Here is a 24,259-nt window from a genome sequence, read left to right as displayed (position 1 = left end):
TGGGGAGATGATTTTTAGGATCATGACTGAGTTAGGAACTATTGATTAGAATTGTTAAAAGGCTGTCAGCGCATTAACGGCGTAGCTAGTGAGGCCTCCTTGAGAGGGAAGCGTTGCGGTCACGCGTGCAAGGCAGACAACACAACTAAAAGCCCTAGCACAGTCATACCGTCTCTTAGTACCCGAGCTAACTCCTTCAAAGTTGCTTGTTGTTGTCAAGCAACCTTTCATTGTTCTCTGCAGATGTGCTCCAAAGATCCCTGGAATTGTTCATTGTGTGACTCTTTTCTTTCTTACACCTCTTTATTTGTTCTCTTTATTCTTGCTGTATTATACACAAAAGCTGGCTCTCAGATGTGGTGTGGTGTTGCAGAAGATGTGTTAAACTTCTCAGCACTTCTGATACTGCATTTCCAGTTGGGTTTTTGTGCTATTAGACAGTTGGATGCTTGCTCTCAGGTGCCTGATGTTCCCGTAACTTAACTCAAAGACTTAAGCGCTTATGTGTAGTATAGGGGAGGCCAAGTTGCTGATTCGAATCAGGTCAATTCCTACTAGGCTCCTGTTAAATTGCAGTGAGTGATGGTGGATTTTCTGTTTTATAAATCTTATTTCTTATGTAGCAAATTAGCTCAAGGTTTCTGAATACTCTCATTTCCCTTTGAAATCACTGGAGATGGAGGGTCAGCATCTCTCTTGAGCAGGCTTATAAAGAAGATCCTTTTGTCAGTCCTGGTCCAAAGCCCATTGAAGCCTTTTGGTCTGTTTGCTTGCCTTTGATTAACAAGCACTCATAGTTTGCACTCTGCTACATTTAACAATATGTTTATAAGGCTTTTTCAGTTTAAGAGGGGGGATTAGAATGCTTCAAACTGCTGTTATTTTACTATTTGTTAGAATCATAATCTTTATAGGTCTAGTTTCTCTGTTCTGAGACAGAGAGGTGATATTTCCCTCAAGGAGAGCACGGGAACGGTTAAAGAAGATTAAAGTCTTTTCTACATGCTTGAGGTTTTCTGATGTCTGGTGGGAATTGCCAATGAAGCTTCCTTCCGATTTCACACTGTCAGACAAATGCAGACTGAATGCAGGGTGACAACCCACTTGAAAATAATTATCCATTGCCGTGGCTGCAGAGGCATCCGTTACCTAATAGAGAAATGTGTCTTTACACATATGCACACACAGACTGAGTAAATTATTTTTTTAATCATTTTCTCCTTCCAGGGATCGAAAGCCTCATCCTGCTCATTACTCAGCCACATACATATCCTTTGAAAACATCTTTCTTTTAAAAGTGACTACATTTTAAATGCACTGATCTGGTGACTGACAGGATGCTCATAATGAAGTCTTGCTTTCTTGAGGGTATATATTTGAAATATCTCCATTAGTACTTCCATGAGGAGTGTGGGTTTCAGCTTGAGTTTTTAGTAGATCTCCTCCCACAGATATATCTTTCAAGGTGATAAATATTAACCATACTGTGGGTTAATAGCAAACAGATGTGGTTACAGTCCAAATACTGATAATATCACTGTAATCGTTAATGGGTATTGTTACTGCCAGAATAATCCACTACCGCTGTTAGTGGCTAAGGACTAAGCTGGCACAAAAGAGAAAGGAGCTCCTTGGTGAGGAGCCCCCTGATACGCAGACTGAGCCTGGGACAGGGCAGTGCAGGCAGGTGACTCTGTGTCTGGAGAGGGCATTATTTTCAGTGCTATCAGAGTGGGTTTCTCATGAGTACTAAATTCACTTAAAAGGCATTATGTGCCAAAACCCCATGCTGGAATGAGGGCTGGAGAGGTTTTTAGTTTGTTTTGTGATATTTTTGTTTGTTTTGCAACCTAGGAAGATACCCTATAAAAGCTACTCAGATTTGTTTAAAAAGCCCCAACCAAAGCCCACAACTTTTATCTTTGGTGCTCTGTCCGCAGGCCCCCAGAAGAAAGGATAAATGAAGTCTGTCTTCACCTATAGCTCTAGTTTATCAGTCCAGTGAAGAAACACTTTGTTACCTTTGTTGCTTTCACGCTGGCTAAAATCTCACTGCAAGCACCAGCTGCTCTGAAGGCCTGTCCAAAATTTCAGGCTACTGGTTGTCTAAAACTGGGATTGTGACATCCTGTCAACAGCAGAGGACCAGGCTATATGTTCCTCCTTATATATTGTTGTTATAAGGGCCAACAAAGTCACTCAGGAGCTGTTTTGCCTGGAATCATTTATTTCTCTTCTCTTCTCACTGTCCTTTAATCCACCCCTTCTAACCATATACTGTTGCTGAACTAAATTAACTGGTTTAGTGAAGACAGTATTCTCTATGTCAAACAAGTCTATCTGGTCCAGCTGTAGAAATATGTAATTGAATTTACTCCATACACCCAGAGAGGCTTTCAGAGAAGCACCTTACTGGGCAGATCAGTAATAAAAATGCAAGATATAAAAGCAGTTACATTAAAACCTTTGTTACAGAAGCCATTTAAATGTAGTTCCCCAGCACAGAGCATTTGCAGTTCTGCCTTACAGTCCTAAGGGTGGCTGTGTCCATAGGCATTTTCCGGTTGCCTAGATCAGTTGGGCTTACAGCTGGAGGGGGAAAGGGTAGACTGGCTTGGTTTGAGTGGCTCTGCATGACTGGCAGATTGCGTCTGTATGCCTGTCTCGTCGGAGTCCCTGAGGCTCCAGGAGCACAGCTACAGCACTGTCATTTAACATGGGTTTGTAGTAGACAGTTTGTCTTCCAGCCTGGGGAAGAGGCCTTCTGCTTCTGGACTCCTGGCTCAGCGGCGGCGCTGAATTTAGAGACCTTGTGTATTTTGAATGCCGGGAATGTGGTTGGGCCTGGTTCTTGGGCATGCAGAAGAGCCTGATGTCTTTATTTTTCCTTTTGCATGCATGAGGGACTGGGTATGACCGATCCCTGAGGAAAGCAGGAACATTCACTCAGTTACAGCTAATCTTCTTTGTGCTCTTTGCCTTTGAAATGATTTAGTGGGTTCATAAGGGTACGCGCTCTCTTTCCTGACGGAAGAATTTTGCCACTTCCGCTTGGTTGAACCTCCTACAGTTATGTTGTTATTCTTTGGTGGCAGAAAAAAAAGGGGGGGCTTTGGGATACCTTCTTCTGCAGAGTGGTCTTAGAACAAGAGACTACACAGGGAGACTAGAGCTGTCCGCCGCTGCCTCACTTCAGGCAGACATTGAGCCAACAGCCTCTTATAGTCCTGCAGTGTGGTGGGCAGCTGCTGGAAATGCAAAATATTACGCTCATTGCAAATAAACAGTTCCTTGAAAAGTCTTTGTGCCCAGTGATAGTCTGCACCCACTTTGCTGGAAACCTTCCTTTTTTCCTCAGCATACAAACCTGTCACCCTGCCCAGTGCATTTTGTGTGACTCCTCTGGGTGTGCCTTCCTCACACATTTGGCCTGCACCCTGTTTCGCTTCGCAGTCCTGGTCCCTGGCCATCCACACTGCATGCGTGTTTGTTCAGTCCTGAATAGAGAGAGGAGAGGTCACTACTGGGTCTTGATACAGTTTCTGGAAACTGTATGTGAGTGAGCGTGGTGCCTGGGTCAGAGTCTGATCCCCCGTGTGAATCAGACTCTTTCAGTATGCCCGCAGAGACCTATGATCCTCAGAGGGAAATAGCACAGGGATAAAATAGCACACGGATATGTCCAGTGATTTGGAAGGCAGGAGGGAGCTGGTCAGCTGGCAGTTCTTTTCATTGTCTTGGATTTCAGCAGGCTTTTTATCAGTTTTGTGGTGGCTTGGTGGAGGCCTCTAACTGGGAGAGGGACTTGAGCGTTTATAGGAAAGGAGGGAGAGAAATAGTGGTGGATGAAAGAAGTTAAAATGCAGCCTTTGGTTGTGGAAAGAAGGCTAAAATATGTCAGTCCTTTGAGTACAAATCAATGCTCATGCTGTTAACCCTTTAAACACTGTAATCTTCCTGAATATTTATTTGACGTAGGCTTCAAGATTGTCTTTCAGACAGGCATGTATACATATGGGTGAATGGCAGGCAGACAAGGAGATATACTGGTGATAGCTTGTTGCAGCCAGAGAAAGCCAAGCACAATCTGTATTGCCCAATATAGTTAAGTAAATCTAATAGGAGGGTTGAGGAAGAGATAGCAAGATTAGCTTGACAAAGATTATTTGTTGCTAAACAGACTCCTCAGTGTTTCCCTGAGCACTGATACACAATGGATGTGCTCCACTCCAGGCCCTTCCGTTTGCTTCATGGCCCGCTTGATTTAGGTAGGTTTACTGTGAAGAAAGATTTAAGGAGTCCTGAGAGGGAATAAAGGAGAAGACTTCCATTCCCTACATTGTCTGTAGCATTGACTCTGCAGTGTCTGCTCTTGGTGCTAGTAAGTGGGTTGAGTGAGGGACTCTGCTTTCAGGGTTTACCATTGCTGAGGTATTGTTTTCTTGGGATGGTGAGATGGAGAGTCTGACTTCCTAAAATCATAAAATGACCTTTAAAATGGGTTATTTTACTTTTTTTTTTTTTTTTTTTTTTTTTTACTTTGGGGCGCTCTCACGTTTTCAAGCTCTTGTGGGCTGCAGGACATTATTAGCGCCATGCTTAAAGAAGGCTGAGTTGCTGGTGCAATATCGTGATTCTGTCAGCAGCAGTTTTCAGAAAAGAGCTGTAAGTCATGGGACTGGTGGCAAAATCACTGAAGTTGGCAACAATGTTTCAGAGGCACTACACCTTATCTCCCCTCTGATCCATCCTGTCGCTAGATTTTTCTTCACGAGGACGCAGAGGGTTTCTATGTGAGTGCAGTAGTCTGGCTGACAGGACGTGTTTTTCCTGAGTGATCCTGCCAGCCTGGGTTTATCATGGAGCAGCACTGGCTTTTAGAGCCTTCCATGTCTGCGAACGGCTTTTCCTCTCATCTGGCTGCAGTGGCTCGTTGTCAGAAACAAAGCAAATCCTGCTCGCCTCGGAAAGAGCAGATACGCCCTGTGTTTCAACATCTGAAACCAGGCCCATCAATCTGAAACTATTCCCCCCCCCACCCTCCTGGTGCCAATGGCTCCATTAACAACTGTGCTCCAAAAAGAAAGGAAATTGCTTTTCCCCTCACTGTAATGTCAGCCCACCATTGGGAAACTCCCCCGCATCTTCCTTTTCATGCTGGAGGTGGTGCGTTCATCTCCGTGACCTGCAAGCATCTGCTTGCCTAGTTTTCCGCTTCGTTGCTTCTCTGTTTAGACACTGCTCTGCCCTGTCCCACATACTAATTACTGACTTTTTGCTTCTGAGGAGCTTGATTCATGCTGGCACATTTTCCCACGTGAAACTGGACCTAGAGTCTTGGAAAATATCTTAATGGACATCAGAGTAAGTGTAAGTTTAACCCTAAAGTGGCTGCAGGGTCTGGGCTAAAAGGCACATCTTTCAGCCTGTGACAGCGCAAGCCTTGCGGGTGCGCGGTGCTCTGCCTCATGAGCATCCCCCTGAAATGAGGGCACCCTTGGAGAGTTGCGCCTCGCTCGGGGCAGGGAGGGAGCACCACGTTGTCTCAGCTCTCCGGAACGGGCGCCGAGTCAGTGCTCTCTGTGGTGTTACTACAGCAAGGGAAGGGGAGAAGTTCTGCAAGAAAAAGCCATTTCTTTTTTCCTGTCGGGCTGTGACTGTACAGCCCTTGTGTTTTCCACAGGAGCGGTTTTTTGGGTTTGAACTGGTGAGGTGCCGCCAGGGCTCCCGGTGATTCCCACAGGCACGCGACTTGGGCAAGGTCAAACCCGAGCTGCGCAGCAGGGACCGAGGGCTGCAGGCTATCGCAGCTTGTGTTTTCCTCCAAATGCTTTTGCTTATTTTCTTGCCTTGTTGACAGTGCTCAGGGACGCGTATTGTCACCTCGTGTGCCTACCTACCCTGAGTAGAGAGCCTTGGTGTAGAAGAGTTTTGTGAGTTTTGGGGTAAACGGGTTTAGTTCAGTTCCTGCTCAGTTCCTGCGCTATTGCTCGAGTTCATGATTTCAGGAGTGTCTTCCACTGCATTACACTCAGAGTGTATTTTTAAAAGAAGGTTTGTGTGTTTATAGGCTAAGCAGAAACTACTTTTCTCCTGCCTGGGCGCCCCTCTTTAGGGAATTGGGATGCTCAGCTTTTGCGAGAGGGAGAGCTGGTGATGGAGTGGAGGTGCGGAGCTGTGACTTTGGAGATTTGTGATTGATTCCTGGATTTGCAGCACGCATCTTGGGTGCCCTTGTGCACTGTCTTCGTCTCTGCGTACCCCAGTTTCCACACAATGAACAGAGACAAAAATAGTTTTGTTCCCTTTTCTTCCTCTGCTAGTTTTTAAGCTCTTGGGAGCAGGAAGCGTCTCTTGCTGTGTTTAGTCACTGATCTCTGAGCAAAAGGTTCTTGACGTTAGGAGCTCTAAATGCTGCCGGCGTACAAATAAAAATCTTGAATTGTAGCCCTGTGGTGTGAAAGGCAGGAGGACTCCCCGTCGCAGGGGTTGGTCTGTGGTCTGTCTTCGTATTGCAGTAATCCTGCCTGTCAGCCCTAATTAACTCAGTGACTGTGTTTCAAAGGTTTGGCAGGCAGGAAGGATTTCCCTTTTTTCGAAATGAATATATTAATTTCATAATTGTGAAGTGAGCATAGACAAACAATCCTTACTCAGCTACTTTTGCAGTGGAGTCCGTTCATTTAGCTACTGAAGATTAAGTAGATGCATTTGACCTCTGTGTAATTTAAGATTTCTTTCTTTACCTGCCGGCCTCACCTAGAATATAAATACTGTCTCCTGTTGAGCATATGTTACATGCTGGCAGCTTCGAGCGCAGACCCGAGGACGTGATGCAACCCTCAAAGCTTTTCCTCCACAGCGCGCTCAGATCTCAGGCTTCCTCTTAGAGGTACCTGATGAATCCAGGCAGCCAGAATTAATCTGCACTATAGTCACCTTTTAAATGTCTTAACCTCTTCATTGCTACACTTGAGTCACTCTCTAATTTCAGCAGAATTTCACCATAATTTATTCAGCTGCCAGCATAGCCTGATGGGTGTTTTTATACCTTTGGCACTTGAGAGATTATGATTAATTTATTTATACACTTAATGAAACTGTTAGTGCTGGCTGATTTTTTTTTTTTTTTTTTTTTGCAATTTCATAACGTTTGACAAATAAGAAGCGTAGAAAAATGTGGCTGAAACTTGTAGGAATTCTCTCTTTGTGTTTATTTTTTGCCAAAAAATCAAATTGATTGTTTTTAATTCTGAATGTCAAATATATGTTGAGAAATTTAAAAAGTTTTCATAAGCAGTTACTCCTGTATCTTGACCAAAAATTATTCCTCACTTTGTGACTTTCTACAAAATTATTTCCAGTATTTTGCCGGTCATAACATTTGTATTTAAAGCTCTAACCATGAGTAATTATTAAAGATGAGTTGTCACTGGGAGAAGGGATTTCAGGATCTCCACTGTTTTCCGGTTTGAGTTGTTGCGTTTTGCAATCTTCATTATCCTTCTCCATTTCATTTCGTTTTACCTTATGTCCTGTGCTAAGGTGTTGTGTCCATCATCGGAGGGCCGTTGCTTTCTGCCCCAGAAGGGGCTGCATTTTGATGATCGGTGAAACATATTGTGACGCGTAAAATCTCCTGCCTGTTTCATGGGGGTACTGAGAGTCATTCTTGTTGCATTTATGGATATAGAAACTGTATGCCTTACCTTAATGTAATTGCAATACATTTGAAAATCACAGGATTAGCTCTCCTCCGTTTTAATGTGCTTATTGGTGTTGAGCCTGTGGGATTTAAGCATGTAAGTAAGAATTGTGCCTGTGCTTTGGTCACACAGTGAGGCTGGGTGTTGCTGGAGGCGGTTTGTCTGGTTGGGCAGAACCAACCATTAAAATCAGATGTGAGGAGGTGCCTCCTGCAAGCTCTGCTCCCTGCTGCTCTTGCTCTCCCTGTGCCCAGCTGTCCCCTTCCCTCTTCATGCACAGTCCGACCCGTGCGCATGCAGAGGGAGGTCCTCCCCATCCTTGTAGGATGTCTGCCTATGACTCTGTGCCCGGAACCCATAGCCCCAGTGCTGGAGCCAGCTGGGAACATACTTATGGCATACTTATGGCAGCATACTTATGAGGCATAAATCTTAAAAGTCTGCTAAGCCCTATGGTGCCAAGAGCTGACCTCGTATCTCTGATATAGCCTATTTCCAAGCACTTTGTATTGGTCCCTTGTTCCTGACCACTTTTCTTACATTAGCTCTTCCTTTACCTGCTCATTGGGTTTTCTTCCCAATTCCTTTGCATTCTCCAGCACTCCCTTGTTGTAACTTCCTCTCCTTTTATTCTCCTTCCTCAAAGCCTTAGTTCCCTGTCCATCTTTATATCCGAATCTCCTTCCTGCATCCCACAGTTTTTATCTTCTCAAAGTATTTTTTCCTGATTGATGGGCTTCTGTTCTCACTGACCATAATCTAACATCATTCTATCTTGAAAAATACTGCATTTTTATTCTGAAGCAAAAAATATTGGGAGATTAATGATTTTAATGAGTCTACCAGTATGTAATGGGGGAACCTTGAAAACTTCAAGCAAAGCAGGGGTTTGTGCGTTTGCTTTGCCTGGCAGATCATGGAAAATGAATATAATACTATATCAATTATATATTTAAGATTTTCATAATGAATATAAATAGTGACTGTGAAAAACATGAATCTTATTTGATTGCAGTACTGAGCTTTCACGTTAACTTAGATCTGAAAATACTGTTAATCTTTAAAATGAAAAGATTAGAGTTTGACTTACCAGTTAATTTTTCATTTTCATCAAGAGCGTAGAGAAGTAAAATCCTGTATGATCTTTGCTATCATTGAATTCACTGGGAGTTGCACGCATTCAGTATCACCCAGGACCCTAAATCTGAAGATGCTGTGGTTTTTTTTTTTTTCCCTTCCAATTTCTAAAAACATGCTGGCTTTTTGCTTTCTAGGCCCTCCCTCTGCTCCCCAGAACCTGATTTCCAACGTCAATGAGACATCAGTGAACCTGGAGTGGAGCCCCCCGCAGAACAAAGGTGGCCGGGAAGACGTCTCCTACAACGTGGTATGCAAGAGGTGCGGGGCAGGTGACTTCAGCCGTTGTCGGTCATGTGGCAGTGGTGTGCACTTCAGCCCCCAGCAGAATGGCTTGAAAACCACTAAAGTCTCCATTACTGATCTCCTGGCACACACTAACTACACCTTTGAAGTCTGGGCAGTGAACGGAGTGTCCAAGCAAAATCCCAGCCAGGACCAAGCTGTCTCAGTCACTGTGACAACTAACCAAGCAGGTAGGAATCTAAATACAATTCTCTCCCTGCCTCTTCCGCCTGTTTTTTTTTGGAAAAGCCACGATTTGCATTAAACTCAGCATTAGCAAATGAATGCAGAGAGCCCTAAGAGTCATAACTGGGTCAAACCCTTATTTTCTGGGTTTTGTGTATGATAGTTTAAATTTTTCTGAGCTAGAAAAGCAGAAGAGGATTTGCGTGCTGTGGCTGGGCAGCACAGCGTTGCTGCAGCACACAGCGAAAACGCTGGGAGGCACGCTGCAGAAGCAGAACAGGCGGCTGCCGAGGGTAGTACCGAGGGGCAGAGCCTGCGCCGGCATCGCCTCTGTACTGTGTAGGGGAGACCTCGCACATGGAGAGGAATATGTCCTTGATGCTTACAGACGGGAAAATAGGTGCTTGGGGAGCACAGGATTGTGCTTATCCCTCTCTCCAGTGAGGGCTGTGCAAGATTTGAGAAGAATGACTCCTTGTTTTCTTGCCTGCTCGCTCTCCGCATGCTGTAAAGTCAAGTAGGATCTGTCCCTTTGTTAAATAAGCATCTCCTTAACCTGCTACTGACAGCATTTCAGTTGATCAAAGCTGGCATTACTCTGGAAATCATACATATGAGCCTGCATCTTCATGCTGGCTGATTGTTGCATTTCACTCATCTGGCAGAGAGAAGTACAATTTTTGTTTATACCCAATTATTTCAGATACCCTAAGCAGTTCCCCTGTTTTCAGTTCTCTGTGCTTGACTTAACAAATGTTGCAGAACAAGGTTCGGTTTCTGTTTTGAAGATTTGTATTGATTTTTTTTCTAATTGCATGTAAACATTTCTTGTCTGCAGACAGCCAAAGTTTCACATACAGGATTCTAGTTGAATTTTTAATTTAATGCACAAATTATATATATTTGAATATGACACTTTTCTATATGCAAATTAGATATCCAGACTGTCAGACTGGCTACAAGACTGTCAAACTTGTTTTCTAGTCTCTCACAGCACTGATTGCCTTAAAGTCCCATAGATGTTGCAGGCATTCAACACCTTAAAGCATAGCTTACAACATTATCACTTACCTGTAGATTTATAATAGTCTTGGACAATGTAAACATTGTATATCCTGCAAGTGCTGGACTTTACAAATACTGTGTATTCTGTTTCCTAGCAGATCTATGGGAAAAATAGGAATGCATAGTCTAAGCCTACAAATCTGAGCTCTAATAGTCCTGTGCGCTTCAGTATTAACAGTTAGAGGTGCACTTAACTTTGCAGTCACAGTTACAGGCCAAATTGTCAAGTCTGCACTGAAGTTCCTTTGGAAATTTGGTTGTTTTCCTTTGTTCTCTGTGCATACACTTGACAGTATCCCTTTTAAATTATGATTCAGAAATGCAAACTATTACTTTGCCGAGTGAAAAGAAGACTAATAGCGAACGAGGACTATTACGGACTCGTAGGAGAGAGCTCAGGGAGAATGCTGTCTGTCATACGCTATATGAAAAGAGAAGGTTGAGAACTGCAGCAGGGACAGGGGTTTTGTGCTGTGAACGCCTAGCAAAGAGAGTATTTTTGACTGGTTTTGGCATGTGTAAGGATTTGTGGATGCATATATGCATGAATAAGTGAGTGGGATCCATCTACCATGTGAAAATTCTACCTTCTTATGATTTAATATGCAACCCAAAATCTGATTGAATATGCAAACAAGAACTGATTTTGTTTATTATCCATGAGTAACAGTTCTTCGCATCAGGAAATTTGTATTTTTGCCAACATTTCCAATTATGAAACATGCCCAGTCTATCAAATGCTTCAGAGGACTGGGGAAAACTGTACTGGTACAAATAAAAATTAACTCCAAGGTGCCAGTGTTCTCCTGTACTTTAATACCGCATTGTGGATTCTGCTGCAGAGAGCTGTGTGAAAAATAGGAACGTGCAGCCTAAACCTACAGATCTCAACTCAGATAAATAGCCCTTACATATGCAAATAATCCCATTGATTTCAGGGAAACTGCTTGCTCAAGTAAAGGTTTGTAAAGTTGGACCCTTGGGTTTTACAAGTACCGATCTGTTTAATCATTGCAAATGCATGTCTGGGGTGCATTAAAATTCTTATGCCAGTCATTTTCTTTTTGCTATATTTCTTTATAAAGAAGTAATGTAATGGTAGAGCACTGCCACAGGCATCTTTGTAATCTTGTACCTTTCTCATACTAGTATAAAGCTACCTTAAGTTTCACTGCAGCAATTTCTAATTTAAGGAAGATTAGAGTCAAGCTCCTTTGTTAATAAAAGGCTTCCCCTGTTTTGCTAACAAAACTAAACTACCAACAGTGAAAATCTGTATACTACTATATCGTATTTGCTATCTATGCTTGTGCTTTCCTGCGTTTAATAGAAAAAATGTTACTAACAAGGTTCTTCAGTGATATGACCAATGCTTTTGGGTCATATCCTGGGGAATTTATTGGACTTGTTTGCAAGAGATGTATCTTCAAGTTAAATTCAGTAGGGATGATAAGCATGCTAGGGACTAGGAAATGTCTTGACCACCGTCTTAGTTTGACCTTACAAATGCACAATCAGAAAATATACAGAAATTTTAGAACATGGTTTTAAATGTCGGTATCGGAAATCCTAACATTTGCATGTTTGTTTTCGTTGGTGCCGGCCTCTCTAGAAGGCATGCGTTTGGAGACAGACAGAAAGTCATGAGAAATCAGCATAGTTACTGGTATATCCACCACAAGATTGAAAAAATGTATTGCAGTGACATAAAAGGTGCAGTTGAAAGGCACAGGTGTTTTTTGTTTGCTTTTGCCATCTTATTCCTGGAGATAATGAAAGGAGGCCATTTACTTTCCACCTTTGTTCAGAAACTATTTGCAGTTCCCAAAACTGCAGGAAAAACGTTTAAATGGAAATAAGCTTTTGTCATTCAAAGTAGGATCAAAAAGTGTGTGGAAAAAAGTATTTTTCTTGCTTCCTTTGAAAAGATCCTGTTTTTTGTAGCTTTTTTTGGGGGGGGTTACACAGAATCTAAATTTCAGGCTTTGAACCAAGTAAAAATTTCTGTCTCCCAGAGAAATACTTAAATGTTGTGACATTTTAAGAATTTTGAATGGTGGGTTCAGCTTGCTATTATACATATTTAGTATAATAATTTTTTTGAGTTTTTTTGAGATTGGAACAGCCACTCTTTTCCCATGAAGATTAAAAAGAAATTAAAAAAGCAAAGCATGGAACACCGGGCTGCTGAAACTTATAGCCGCTGTCCTTATCACAGTGAGCGTTGGGAAAGGCTGGTGTTAAGGGTCTCAGCCAGCAGCAGTGACTGCTGCGGCTGTCTGTGTTTTTGATCAAATGACATCGATGCTTTGTCCATCCTTTAAAAACGTGAAACGACATGTGGAAGAGGTGCTAACCAGCAATTCTCGTATGATGCTAAGAGGAGCTAATTTCAATGAGAAACCCTACCAGGCAGCTGGCTGAATGGCTCAGAAATCTCCGGGTTCTTTTTTTCGCTAAGGATAATGCTGTGAAGCTGTTCAAAATTAAAAGTAAATCTCTCAATAAAGAGACCTTGTTCACAGCAAGCAGGAAGCTTTTGTTTTTTTTGAAGAGGCACTGAGCAGTTCATATTTTTATTAAAGATTACAGCCTAACCGTTTAGGTCTCCAACCTGGGAGCCAGGTTCACTATTAAGTTCATCTGCGTGCGAGGGCGCTGCACAGCAGCGGCAGTGTGCTTGTTGCAGCTGCCATAGGCATTTGTAAGGGAGGGGAGCAACGGGGGGGAACCTGCACAAGCTCTAAATGAAATTTAAAATCCAGACTCACTACGCTCCTTTCTTTCGTCCCTTCTTTTCGTTTTCTTTTTATGAGGGACAGGCTTCCACCTTGCTCCTTTGCTTGCAAGAGCAGCTGAATGGTTAATGTTCCTGAATAAGCAGGCTGCCTGGTGATTTGTTGCCTTGTTAGGTTACCTTGGGCTCAGTGTTTTCTTAAGTGGACCATCACAGTTAGATGGAGGCAGGATGTGCCAATTAGGATGAAAATATTGTATAAATAAATCAACTTACTCCTTCTCCGGTTGTGTCAGACTGGATGTTTTCAAGCTGCCTGTGCTTAGGATTGAGAACTGATCTCTTATGAATACTTCAGGCTCCCTGTCCCGTTTTTTTCCTTTTTTCTGCTCTTTCTCCCGTCCGCGGCTCCTTTGTCTCTCGGAGCCCCAACGCGTTGCCTGTCGAGCTGTCTGTTTGCCTGTCTCGGAGCTGCCTCATCTTGGAGGCAGAGCAGTGTGGCTGGCTGCTGCAGCCCTTCGCCCCCGCTTCAGGATGCCCCCCGGGTCTCTCGCCAGCGTTCGGTGCCCGCTTCTAGGCAGTAACTCTAATGGGTCTCCCTGTCACGCGGACAGCAGCGCTGCCGAGAGGACCCAAATGAATCGAGTGTTCCTCTGGGACACACTGCCGTTGTGATGACCAAAGTGTAATGACCCTTAGTCATTCAAGTTCAGTGCAGGGAAGGAAAATTCAACTGTTATTCCAGTTTATTTAGCCTTTAGGTTGGTTGGTTGGTTGATGTTCTTAATTCCATCACTAAAAGGAAAAAAAAAAAAAAAAAAGACAGGTGCTTTGAGGATGATTGTGTGTCAAGTTAGAAACAGGGGGGAAGGAAGTGGGAGTTAGTCCAGATGACTAACAAGTTCTATTGGACTCTTTGGTAGAAGAATATTCCCATTTTGCATTTTGGTGGGGCTTCTTTGAAAGTATTTCCTTTCAAGTGCTGATTAGCATTCCTCACGTGTTGTACAAAGCAGCAGAGAAAATGCATATAAGATCTTGCATTCTGCCAGTGTGATTTAGCCTGTGCAGAACTAAATTTGCAGTCAGTAAAAAATGCATAGACGTAGTTTGCCCTTGGTCAGCGTACACTGTTCACATCGACAAAGTAATAGTTGCTCAGGCAGATCAAAAGCAAAACATGCCGTAGCCGATAAACCTCAGGTTTGCCAGTGTTTCCTTTTTAATACACTGTTTCTAGATATTTATAAGTTATTTATAAAGAATTGCTCCATACTGAAACATCAAAAGACATGGTTTTTGAGTAGATTTCAATTGCCGTTTTTTTAAAGCGACTGCATGAATGCCCTTAAACTTCTACTTGAAAGAAAAATTAATAGTTATTCTGAAGATCGATCAATCCATCTGATTCTCTTACTCCATCACATTTTTTGAGTATAGTTTTAGTTTCAATAGAAATAACAGTAAATAGTTTCTGTTGCATGAGAGTACATACACATTTTCTGATTTTGTATGTGGGCCAGGGAGACACAAAAAGGGTGATATGACATGTACGTGTTGAGAATCTTATCAATAGGGAAGTGGTCAACAAGATTAGTTTTACTTTCAAAAATAGTAAGGTCTATAGTTGTTCTGCTTTCCATAGTTTTATGCTCATTTATGCTCAGGTCTTGCAAAAGATATATTTTTTTTTTCTTCCATGCGCTCATGGTGGCCAGCTGTTCGTTGTTGTGTCGAAACATAATTGTGAAGGGCTGTATAACCTTGAGGAAGATGTCAGCCGGAGAGCCAGGGAAGGAGAGCTGTGAACTTGAGGACAGGATCCGTCACAGAGTTGTGCCAGAATGTCTCAGATGCTTCAAGATAGCATAAGCTGGCAAAAAAAGTCATTTTCTGTCCTCACATCCTTGCATCACCCCTTCGCTAGGGCCTGTTGAAGAGCCTCGGGGAGCTCGTGCAGGTCAGCTTTCTGGTTTTTTGGCAGGATGGATTTTCCAGCCCAGTTCATTGCCTGGCTCCGTGAGGGCTGTCAGGGTATGAGGAGGGGTCGGCAGCAAGGGCCTGCGGCAGCAGTGCTGATGAAGGTTTTGTCTTTGTGGAGGGCAAGATTAACGTGTTCTCGGAGCTGGTTACTAGGCCAGTGTTTTGGACCAGGTGGAAAGTATTCAGGTTTGCACTAAGTTGCAACAGTCTAACCAGCAAGCTGTGAAGGCAGCTAAATTTGTGTCTTTGTCCAAATACAGATATCAAGGAGTGAGCGGGGGGAAGTTTTCCAGATTTTGAACACAACAATGTCTGTCTGTAGTCTTCCGAGAAGTCCAGGAGTCCTTTCAATTTTTTTGGAAAGTGCTTGCTGCCGTGTGGTCCCACCCTTTCCAGATAGGTGTTCCCTGGGGCCAGAGGATACAAACAGTCTGTTCCAGGAGTCCTTTTCACAGGCACACACACCAAGAAGGAAACTCCTGCGCACATCTGGGTGTGTATAAACAGTCACAATACTGTGGCCCCCTCAGGTCCCCAAAAGCCTGATTTAAAATGGTCTCTTGGCAAACATCTGGCTACATGTCAGATGCCCAGAGCATGGGATGGGTGTTTGATGCTTCCAGCTGCTGCATCTTTTTCTGCAAAATGCCAGAGTAATGGAAAAGGGGATGTTTTTATTTTGCTTTTAAGATGTTTGCACTAAGGATGATAGATCGGCAGTCTCCTTGTTCTTCAAATGGAGCTGTGTCAAGCATGAATTCAATAGGGAGAGAGATTCAGAACTAGTAAGCAGGGCCTTGATAAAGGGCTGATACATGAGCGTGACACTCTGAGTGATTTGTTGCAGTGTTTTAGAGAACTGCAGGCTAATTGTATGCAACTTTTCTCTTTCTGAATTGAAACCAGCGTGGTTTCTAAGCTTTACATTTATCTGCTAGACATAAGTAGCAATTTCTTAGCCCCCCTTACTTTTTCAAGCAGAAGGGTTGGGACAGGTTGTCAGCTGTTGTAGAGTTTCACCTGCCATAATCAGTGAGGTGATCTGACAGTGTGCAAGATGACGACCTGCCTTACTCTTTTTTTTTTTCCAGTTGGGTCCTCTGAGGGAGTTGTGTTTTGGCTTTTGCTGTCTGAAGATTTACATTGAAGCGAGTTGCCGCAAGGAGTTCTGAAGCGAACCAAATAATGTATTTTGGGAAACCACAGGCCTCTCTAATATGAACGTAGTAGGAGATCCACAAAGAAGATAAGCGATTACAATGCAGGAGATCTGGGAACTGCATGGAAACGTTCAGTTAGGAATACCTCTGATGTGGCAGATCTCAGTGTTCAGAGTGAGGTTGCTTAGAGGCTCTGAGATGATGTGTGTTGACTGCTTCAGGTTTCTTCCACTGCGCGTTTACTTACCTGCGTAAGGTAACGTGCCAGGATAAGGAACTTCTCCAAGGTGGCAGGGGCAAGAGGGAGTTTCTTATTAGTAACTGTGTTTGTGTACAGGCTTTAAGTGATGGTTTGTAATAAATGCCTAGTTGTAAGTATACATGCTACCACCTTAAAAACAAAACTGGGAAAACTATTGTTGGGATTAAATTATTATTTTAAGGTAACTGCAGCTTTCCACAAAGAAATAATAATTAAAACAACAACTGCCTGCTTGCTGGCAAAGCTGTCTGCACCACCCATTTCCATGAATTTGTATTCAAGGTGGGGGATACAAGTCTTGGTCGGAAGGAAAAAAAAAAAAAGTGCTTTCTAAAGATCCTTAGTAAATAGCCAGCTTCAGGGTTCAGTGAGCAGCTTAGACAAGTTGCATGTCAGATAGTGCCAAGAAGTAATTGCAGCATTTAAATAAAAGTTTGGTCACATTTTAAAAAAGATCTCACAGTTTGCTATGGAAAATGGAGGCCAGTTATGTGCCCTCGTCAGGAAAAAAGTGCTCAATTTCAGGTCTAGGTAGCATTGACCATAATTTTAATTATATAAACTTACTTTTAATAGGCACCTTGGATTATTCTGATCTCAGTTATGTTGGTACAGATGAATAGTTACTAAGCTGACATAGATCAAGATATGGTCCTGAAGCTTTTATTTGCTCTGGATTATTTAACTGCACGTTTCCTTTCATTGGCAACGTACTGACATTTAATGTTCTCTAAGCTTACGAGCCAGCTTGAACAATTCCCTTACACAGTTTAAAAGGAAATGTCATTTGGAAGGAGACTTTGTCCAAGAATGTTTGTGGCTACCAAACGTTTAGGTGGGCTTCTAAATTTTCTAGTTGTTTTGCAGCTAAATTAATTGGAAAGCAGCCAGAAAGACACCAGAGTCCAGTCTGGAGTTGAGCAACAATAAAAAGCTTCAGAGAACTTTATCAAAGCTTCCATTAACCCCCTGCTGATGTCCTCAAACAGGATTTTTTGAGAGAGTGGAAACACAAAAGCTAGGCTACACAACTGCCCCTGTGTGTCCATTCACAGGTTTTAAATCTGCACAGTTACTAATTAAAATGCCATGCAGAGTAGCACAAACAAACATAGCTAGTCCCTGAATCCCAAAGTTTCTGCCCTGGCTTGTAGTTTGAAGGGCAGGCTACTGAACTGACCCAGCAGGGATAGGATGGGTAGGGCAGCCCTCTTTGGTTCTGATTTTCCATCCTCGTAGGAGGAGTTGCAAAAAGTGTCCAGTCTATCCACATGCATGGAATCATGCTCCCATAATGCCAATCCCATCCCAAGATAGCCTGCTGTTTGTTAATTTCATGTGTTGCACAGTGTTGCGTTGTAACATGAGGGCTAAATAGAGCTGTGGCATGTCTGCTGGGTGTCTATAATCACATTTACAAGATTTTGGCAGATATCAAAATGCTGAGCGCACGAGCGAATGCGGCTCCTTTCATTGAGAAATGTCACTTCAGATTTGGCCCCCTGTGTGAACTGGCATGCAGGGAGTGCTTTTTTATTACAGCAGGGCTCCAGTGGGCTTCCCCACCCAAACAAAGCAGGCAAATGTATAGCTTCTATCTGCGTCTGCTTGACGGATTTCATGGCGTCTCCTTAGATTAACGTAATCTGCCTTCATTACTAAATTCAAGAACTAGGATCTCGGAACTCTGGCTTAGTAGGGTATTTGGAGAACGAATTCAGGGTCCCAGGGAAGTAATGATTTGTAAGCTTCTAATAACAGAAATTGACCATCTTTTTGGATTCTTTTTTTTTTTTTTTTTTTTTAACATTGTCTAGAGTGAGGTAGGAAGCTAAAGCCATCTGTGTTTTATCCCTGTGGTCATTTATATTTCAAAACATCTCTTATGGAAAAGTCCTACTGAACTTAATAGAAAATGATAACTATTGTCTTAGCTTTCTGAACTGTTCCTGTAGAACAGTTCCTATTAGAATTTATATCCCTGCTATTGAATTCTACCACCTGGTCTTAAAGAAGATGATGGACTGATTCAGATTTTTTTATTAAATTCTTTCACAATTCTACAGAGTGCCTTTGGTTTTGTCTGTTTTAAAATCTTTTGAAAGTATCATGGATTATCACAGACAGTAAAACCCTTAAATTATTATATGCTTTGGATATAAATGTCTTTCACTTCCTTTGTTTACTGAAGACTAAGAGCAGAGCACTGAAGTTTTTAATTAGCTTGTTATTATTTTTACTTTTCTATGCATCATTGAATGGTCTCATCAGTAAATAATACAATAACGCAATTTTGGCTGAGCAAAATAAGAAGATAGAGTAGGCTGGAAGAGATGTCTCGTATATGAAGTGAGTTTTGTGTGGTGTCCATTTATTTTAGCAAACAAATAAAGGCACGATCTCAAGACATCCCGCTACAATGACTCCCTGGGAAGATTGCACTTGTCTAGATAACATAGTGCATTCTTTAAATCTGTCCTCTGAATCAGCCTCAATTTATCTCTCTCAGCATAAAAGTGAATGCAGATGGAATGGCTGTGTCTTTCCTTCTAGTTTGTCAAGACTTTGTGCATGCACATAAATAGGAAAGTGACTGGAATATGCAAGTAGCTGAATGTTAATCAGATGTTCTGTGAGCTCCCCGGGCTCTCTAGGACGCGGTGGCCAATGGGAATCCTGTGTGGAGCTGCGGAGATTTGTGAGCTCTCCATCACACTTCAGACATAACGTGCAGGCCCAGTGGTGCATTTCCAAAAGCATTTCAGTCTTTTGTTTTCACTGCTGCCTATGCTGAAAGTTAAAACCCAGCAATTGCGCACGTATTGGGAAGGAGGCAGTGCAAGAACAGATTTGAAGAGAGTGGACTGGGCTCAAGTGGGGAGACTGCGTTAGCACTGGTTGTAGATGTACGATTTTTCTTTAACCAGAGCATATTTTTAGATAACGATGAGCTGCAAACATCACAGGTTAGAGAAGCTCTGTCAGGCAGGAGTTTCCTAGCTTGTTTTGCGTCAGAATGATCTGTAAATAGAAGTTATCAGCTTCATCTGGATCGGATAAGGGGATCGAATCTGTGGAGCTGTTGATAACAAAACTGAACTAAAACCATGAACTTACAGGGACGGGAGACACAATATTGAACAGTGCTTTGCATATTGTTGGAAGAAGAAATGATTTTTGAATTCAGTTGTTGAGAGTTAACGGAGAGGTGAAGATTATATTTTTCATTTCAATTCCCATCCTAGCCATTTCTCCTGAATTCCGTCCTGTAAGTAATCTTGGGGCTTCCACCCAGAGGCGAAGCGAGGTCTACTTTGTCCCTGTAGGAGCGCAGTGAGGATTTTCTAATCCGGAATCAGGACCAGATTCAGTGTCCTCGTATTGGTCTGAGAATTTGGGACAAAAAATGAAGGTCCAGACTCAGAACGCAAAGCCATCCGTGAGATTGCTGAGCTAACTCGGGATGATTGTTTTCACGAATTTCCATTTGCCCAGCGTCCTAACTCTGTACTCTTCTAGTAAATAAACATCCCATTTCTTTGTACGTTGCCAAATCTTCATAAGCTCATGAGGTTTTTGTTTGTTTGTTTTTAGGATTGAAATTGTTCAGCCTTTGTAATGGCACTTACATTGCAGAGGAAATTTTACCAATTATTATCTTTCTGACCATTTTCCTCTAAGGCAGCCACTTTAATTTTTAATTACTTGCTCCACTTGGGATTTTTCTAATTTTTAAATGAATAATTCACTAGTTTTCAGTATTCAGCATAAGACCAAAATCGAAATAATGAAACCCTGTATAAGTTGAATTATGTGCCACCTGTGATGTAATCATTAATTGACATTATGAAATAAGATTTTAATTTTAAAATTTATGTGTTTCAGAAAGCTTAAGACTCTTCCCCAGTTTCTGTCCCTTGTCACTGTCTTTTACTGAACAGCGAGCTTCGGGTCGCTCTGCTTTTCACAACAGCACCGTGTGCAGAATACAGTCTTTTCTTTTGTTGGGTCTGTTAATGATTTTTAATTTCCTGGAGAAAACTGCATGTTGCAGATGAGGGAAAATGGGTTTAATTCAGTTCCAGTGAGAGGAACCAAGAGAAGAGCTCTGAGTGTGAAAGCCCAGGAGAATTTGCTTGTGCTGGAGTCTAATTGTCTGTATTACTTTTTCCAGAAGCACAAAGTATTTTTTTTTTCCTCGAGAAGAGGAATTGTGGTGGGGTTGTATAGCAAGGTGGTTTGCCATGTCCTAGAAGAACTGAGGAACCCAGTGCTGTCAGGCCAGTGTCCTTCAGAAAGTGCTATTAATGTGAGCACAGAAAAGCTAAACCTTGGTTCAATCTTGGGAGTTTCTCAACAGCCCAGAGACGGGGATTTTATCACGTCGAATCCATCTAACCTTTGTACAGAAGGCACTTTACTGAAGTTCCAGCTGAACGCTCTGAATATCAACTATAATTAAAATTTACAGCTTGTTCATCTGAAATGTAAATATGGAAATTTGAACCTTCTGCTCCACCCTCTTCTGTGTGATGAAGCTTAAAGTAAATAAAGGTGAAGTTCCTTAAGTTTGACTTCAAAGTAATCCGGTACTCTCAAGTGTTAAAACAGGAATTGCAGTTTTTATTGTCAGCTGAGACCTGTGGTTTTGATTCTTTTGGGTACCACAGGCTCAAGAGGGCATGTCTGAAACCTAGCTTGCAGCTGCTGTTGGAGCCTATCACTTGTGTGTATCACAGTTCAAGCAAATTGTTTATCGTTTTATTATCTTTTATCCCTTCAAGATTCTTGGCGTTTCTGATGTTGGTCAATTGATCTGAGGAACCCAAATGGCAAAGTCTAACTCTCTGCTATTACTGTAGCACTTCAAAAGCCAGGATGAGACAACATGAGCAAAGCTATTTATTAAAAAGGAAAAGCTGCTTTAGCAAAATGAGTCATAACATATTTATTTATTTTGTTTAGATGATACTTCAGTATTTCCAAAGCATATGAGTGAGTAGGGCAGGGGCTTTTATTTATGTGGATTTCAGAGAGGCTTTTAAGCAGTTCTTTTTATAAAATCTAATATTCTTAATGCTGAGAATAAGTGACAAAGTTATTTAGTACATTTATATATTACCTAGACTTCTGTGTTTCAAGTACGTAAAAAGAACTGTGTGAGAACCAAAGAAAGCAGCAGTATAAGATGTGTTGCCTTGGGTACCAAATCACACGTTTGCTCCTGAGTGAATTAAGCTTCATACTGTAAATGCTGAACTAACCACATGCTCAGATGACTTGGTGGTAAGTATAAGTAAGGACCAAGGAGCAGAAGGACTCTTTCTGTTAATAAATAAGGGCATGAGGCATAAGGTCAGCACTGTCCTTTGCGATAGGAGTCAAAGGGTTGCCCCGCTGGGATATTTATAGAGCAGGCTCAATATTTTTAGTATTGTTTTATTGGTTGTTGATATGCTATTTTAAATAGTTGAAAAGCTGCGCAGAAGCGGTTTGCAGGGCACAGAAGCAGTAAGTTATTTCATTGGTCCCTCAGAATTTAAGAACAACTACCCCACCTTTTCTGTTGACTCACAAAGTATACGCAGACATGTCTTACTCCTCTAACTGGAGGAGAATGAGAAAATGGGGAGGATGAGTAACCAGACGTTCGCTTGACTTGATGAAGGGCACAGGGAACGGGACTTGGGGATCGTTTGGGGGTGTCTGATGCATCTTTCAGGACAGTTCCCCGTGGAAGTTGCCGGGTAGGTAGCGGAGGAGTTTGTTTGGAAAAGATGGCTCAGCAGATCCTCCTTCCATGCAGTGTTACAAGGGTGAAGGACGGCATTTCTGAGGAGGACTTAGCTCTCACTGCTGGCTCTGGCTTCCCCAGAGAAACAGCAGAGTCTGGTAAGGTAGAACTACCACGAGGAGATGGCAGTAAGTGGGTCATATTGTGCTGGATTGGAGAATGCCCTAACTCCAACATTATAAGTCATTTTAATATCTAGAGGTTACGGTCTCTAATTTCTCCTCCTCCTGGATTCCCCTGGAGCAAGCGTATCCTTGAGGTACCATACATTGTGTCCCAGCATCAGTGGTTTATGGAGGTCTGTGCTTGGTGGACCACCTTAGAAGTAGCTGAGCAATCGCAGCATGTGCTTCCCTGAAGTGTTTGACCCAGTGCTGGTCGTGGGATCCTGCCTCCCAAGTGTGGCTGGTTCAGGCCCTAAAGGAAGGATCAGAGAGTAATGGCGATACCCCTTTGCCAGGACTGTGGCCCATTTTCTCCACTTCTGCCTGCCCACGAGAATGTAGTAGAGCATCCGTGTTGGCTTCTTTAGGCTACTAAATTTATTTTTGTTTATATTGGGTTAAATTCTAACCTCAGGTAGAGGGAGGAGGAGGAACTGCATTGGGACCTGCTCTCTGACTAGTTCTGAATCTTAACAAATTGCTTATGGCTGTAGAATTTTGTAGAGCAGTTTACGGTGCTAAGTACATTCACCGTTCTTGTGTTAATCGCTCTAGTTTAAACATTTAGAAATGTTTCAGTGCTGTTTTTTTTTAAGTGGTTATAATGTTCAGACAGATTTTTATAAATTGCCTTCCAACTGAAAGACTTGTTTTCCTGTTTGTTTTAAACTGGCATTCATACATACAGGAAATATACACACAGTATCCTGCCATGTTTCTGTTGGCAACTATTAAGTTATCCTTGTCAGAACATGCCAACAGGATTTCTTAGCAAGCTAGCAGAAAGAAAACAAGCAGTCCTCAGACTAAACAGACTCCATGCTTGAGTTGCAATACAGATCTCTTGTTAAATGCTATGTGGATTCTGTATGCTTTTGGTTTAAGGCAGTCTTTGGGGCTGCAGGTTGCAGACTGACATCTCTGGAGTTGCTCCAGACCTTCATTACATTAGCTGACATCATTGCTTGGCCTCCAGAATTGGAGAGCCAGTACCTGAAAATAACATAGTGGTATCAAGAGCTTGTCCCTAGAAATTGATGGTCAGAACAAGCTGTCTCCTGAGTGCATAAAATCTTCGTTACCGCTGTCCCATCAGAGTTTCTGAGTTTCTGCCCACAGGGAACTGTGGTCAGACCTCAGCTCCTATAATTGGTTTGGTCTAAATTAGAGCAGTTCCAGTATGCTAATGTAGTCTCTGCTAAAGCTGGCGCAGAATGGGACTTAACAGCCAGGAAGACACATTGGCTCTTTACGAATCTGAAGTGGTTACTGCAGTTCTCCAAGAACTGGACCGCTGGGGTGGGATGGTAAAAATACTGCACTCTAATAATCCTGAGCTACTATTGTTTGTTGTGGCTAGCAGCCTGCGTTTTTCTGCAAACTTTTGATTTGATGCAAGTCAGAGCCAGCTTTTGTGGTCTGGCAAGATTTGCAGCGCAGGTTCTCTTTTGGGAGAGGCAAGAAATGAAATCTTTAAAACAGAGGAAATGTTTAAAATATAATAATGCAGTGTTAACAGTCTTCAAAATCTCATTTTCTGGCCCTTTCCTTTATGAAAATATCACTATAAACATAGACAATGTGAGCTGGTCCCTAGGCTTGAGAGCTTGTCACTTGTTTTCCATAGAGCTCACATATGTAACAACTGCGTTGTGGAGCCTGGAAAGAAGGGAAAGCTGATGTGTGCCTTTCATCTTGGAATGAAGATGTCATATGAGAGTACCCTGTGGCTGAGCTATTTTCTTTCCTGAGCAGCATGTTTTTAAGGAAGGAAACTTTA

At 42.4% G+C, this 24,259-nt stretch overlaps 1 protein-coding gene across 1 annotated transcript in view; it reads left to right on the top strand.

The window, feature by feature from the left end:
* Window positions 1-24,259, top strand: part of EPHA4 (EPH receptor A4) — a 107,642-nt gene that overhangs the window by 49,735 nt on the left and 33,648 nt on the right. The window contains exon 5 of the mRNA XM_068954155.1: window positions 8,981-9,319. Coding sequence (XP_068810256.1) covers window positions 8,981-9,319 — 339 coding nt within the window. The remainder of the gene's footprint in view (window positions 1-8,980; window positions 9,320-24,259) is intronic.

The sequence above is a fragment of the Struthio camelus genome, chromosome 9, assembly GCF_040807025.1.
Source record: "Struthio camelus isolate bStrCam1 chromosome 9, bStrCam1.hap1, whole genome shotgun sequence".
Lineage (NCBI taxonomy): Eukaryota > Metazoa > Chordata > Aves > Struthioniformes > Struthionidae > Struthio > Struthio camelus.
The sequence above is the reverse complement of the archived record's forward strand: the minus strand, read 5'-3'. Positions and strand labels throughout refer to the sequence as shown.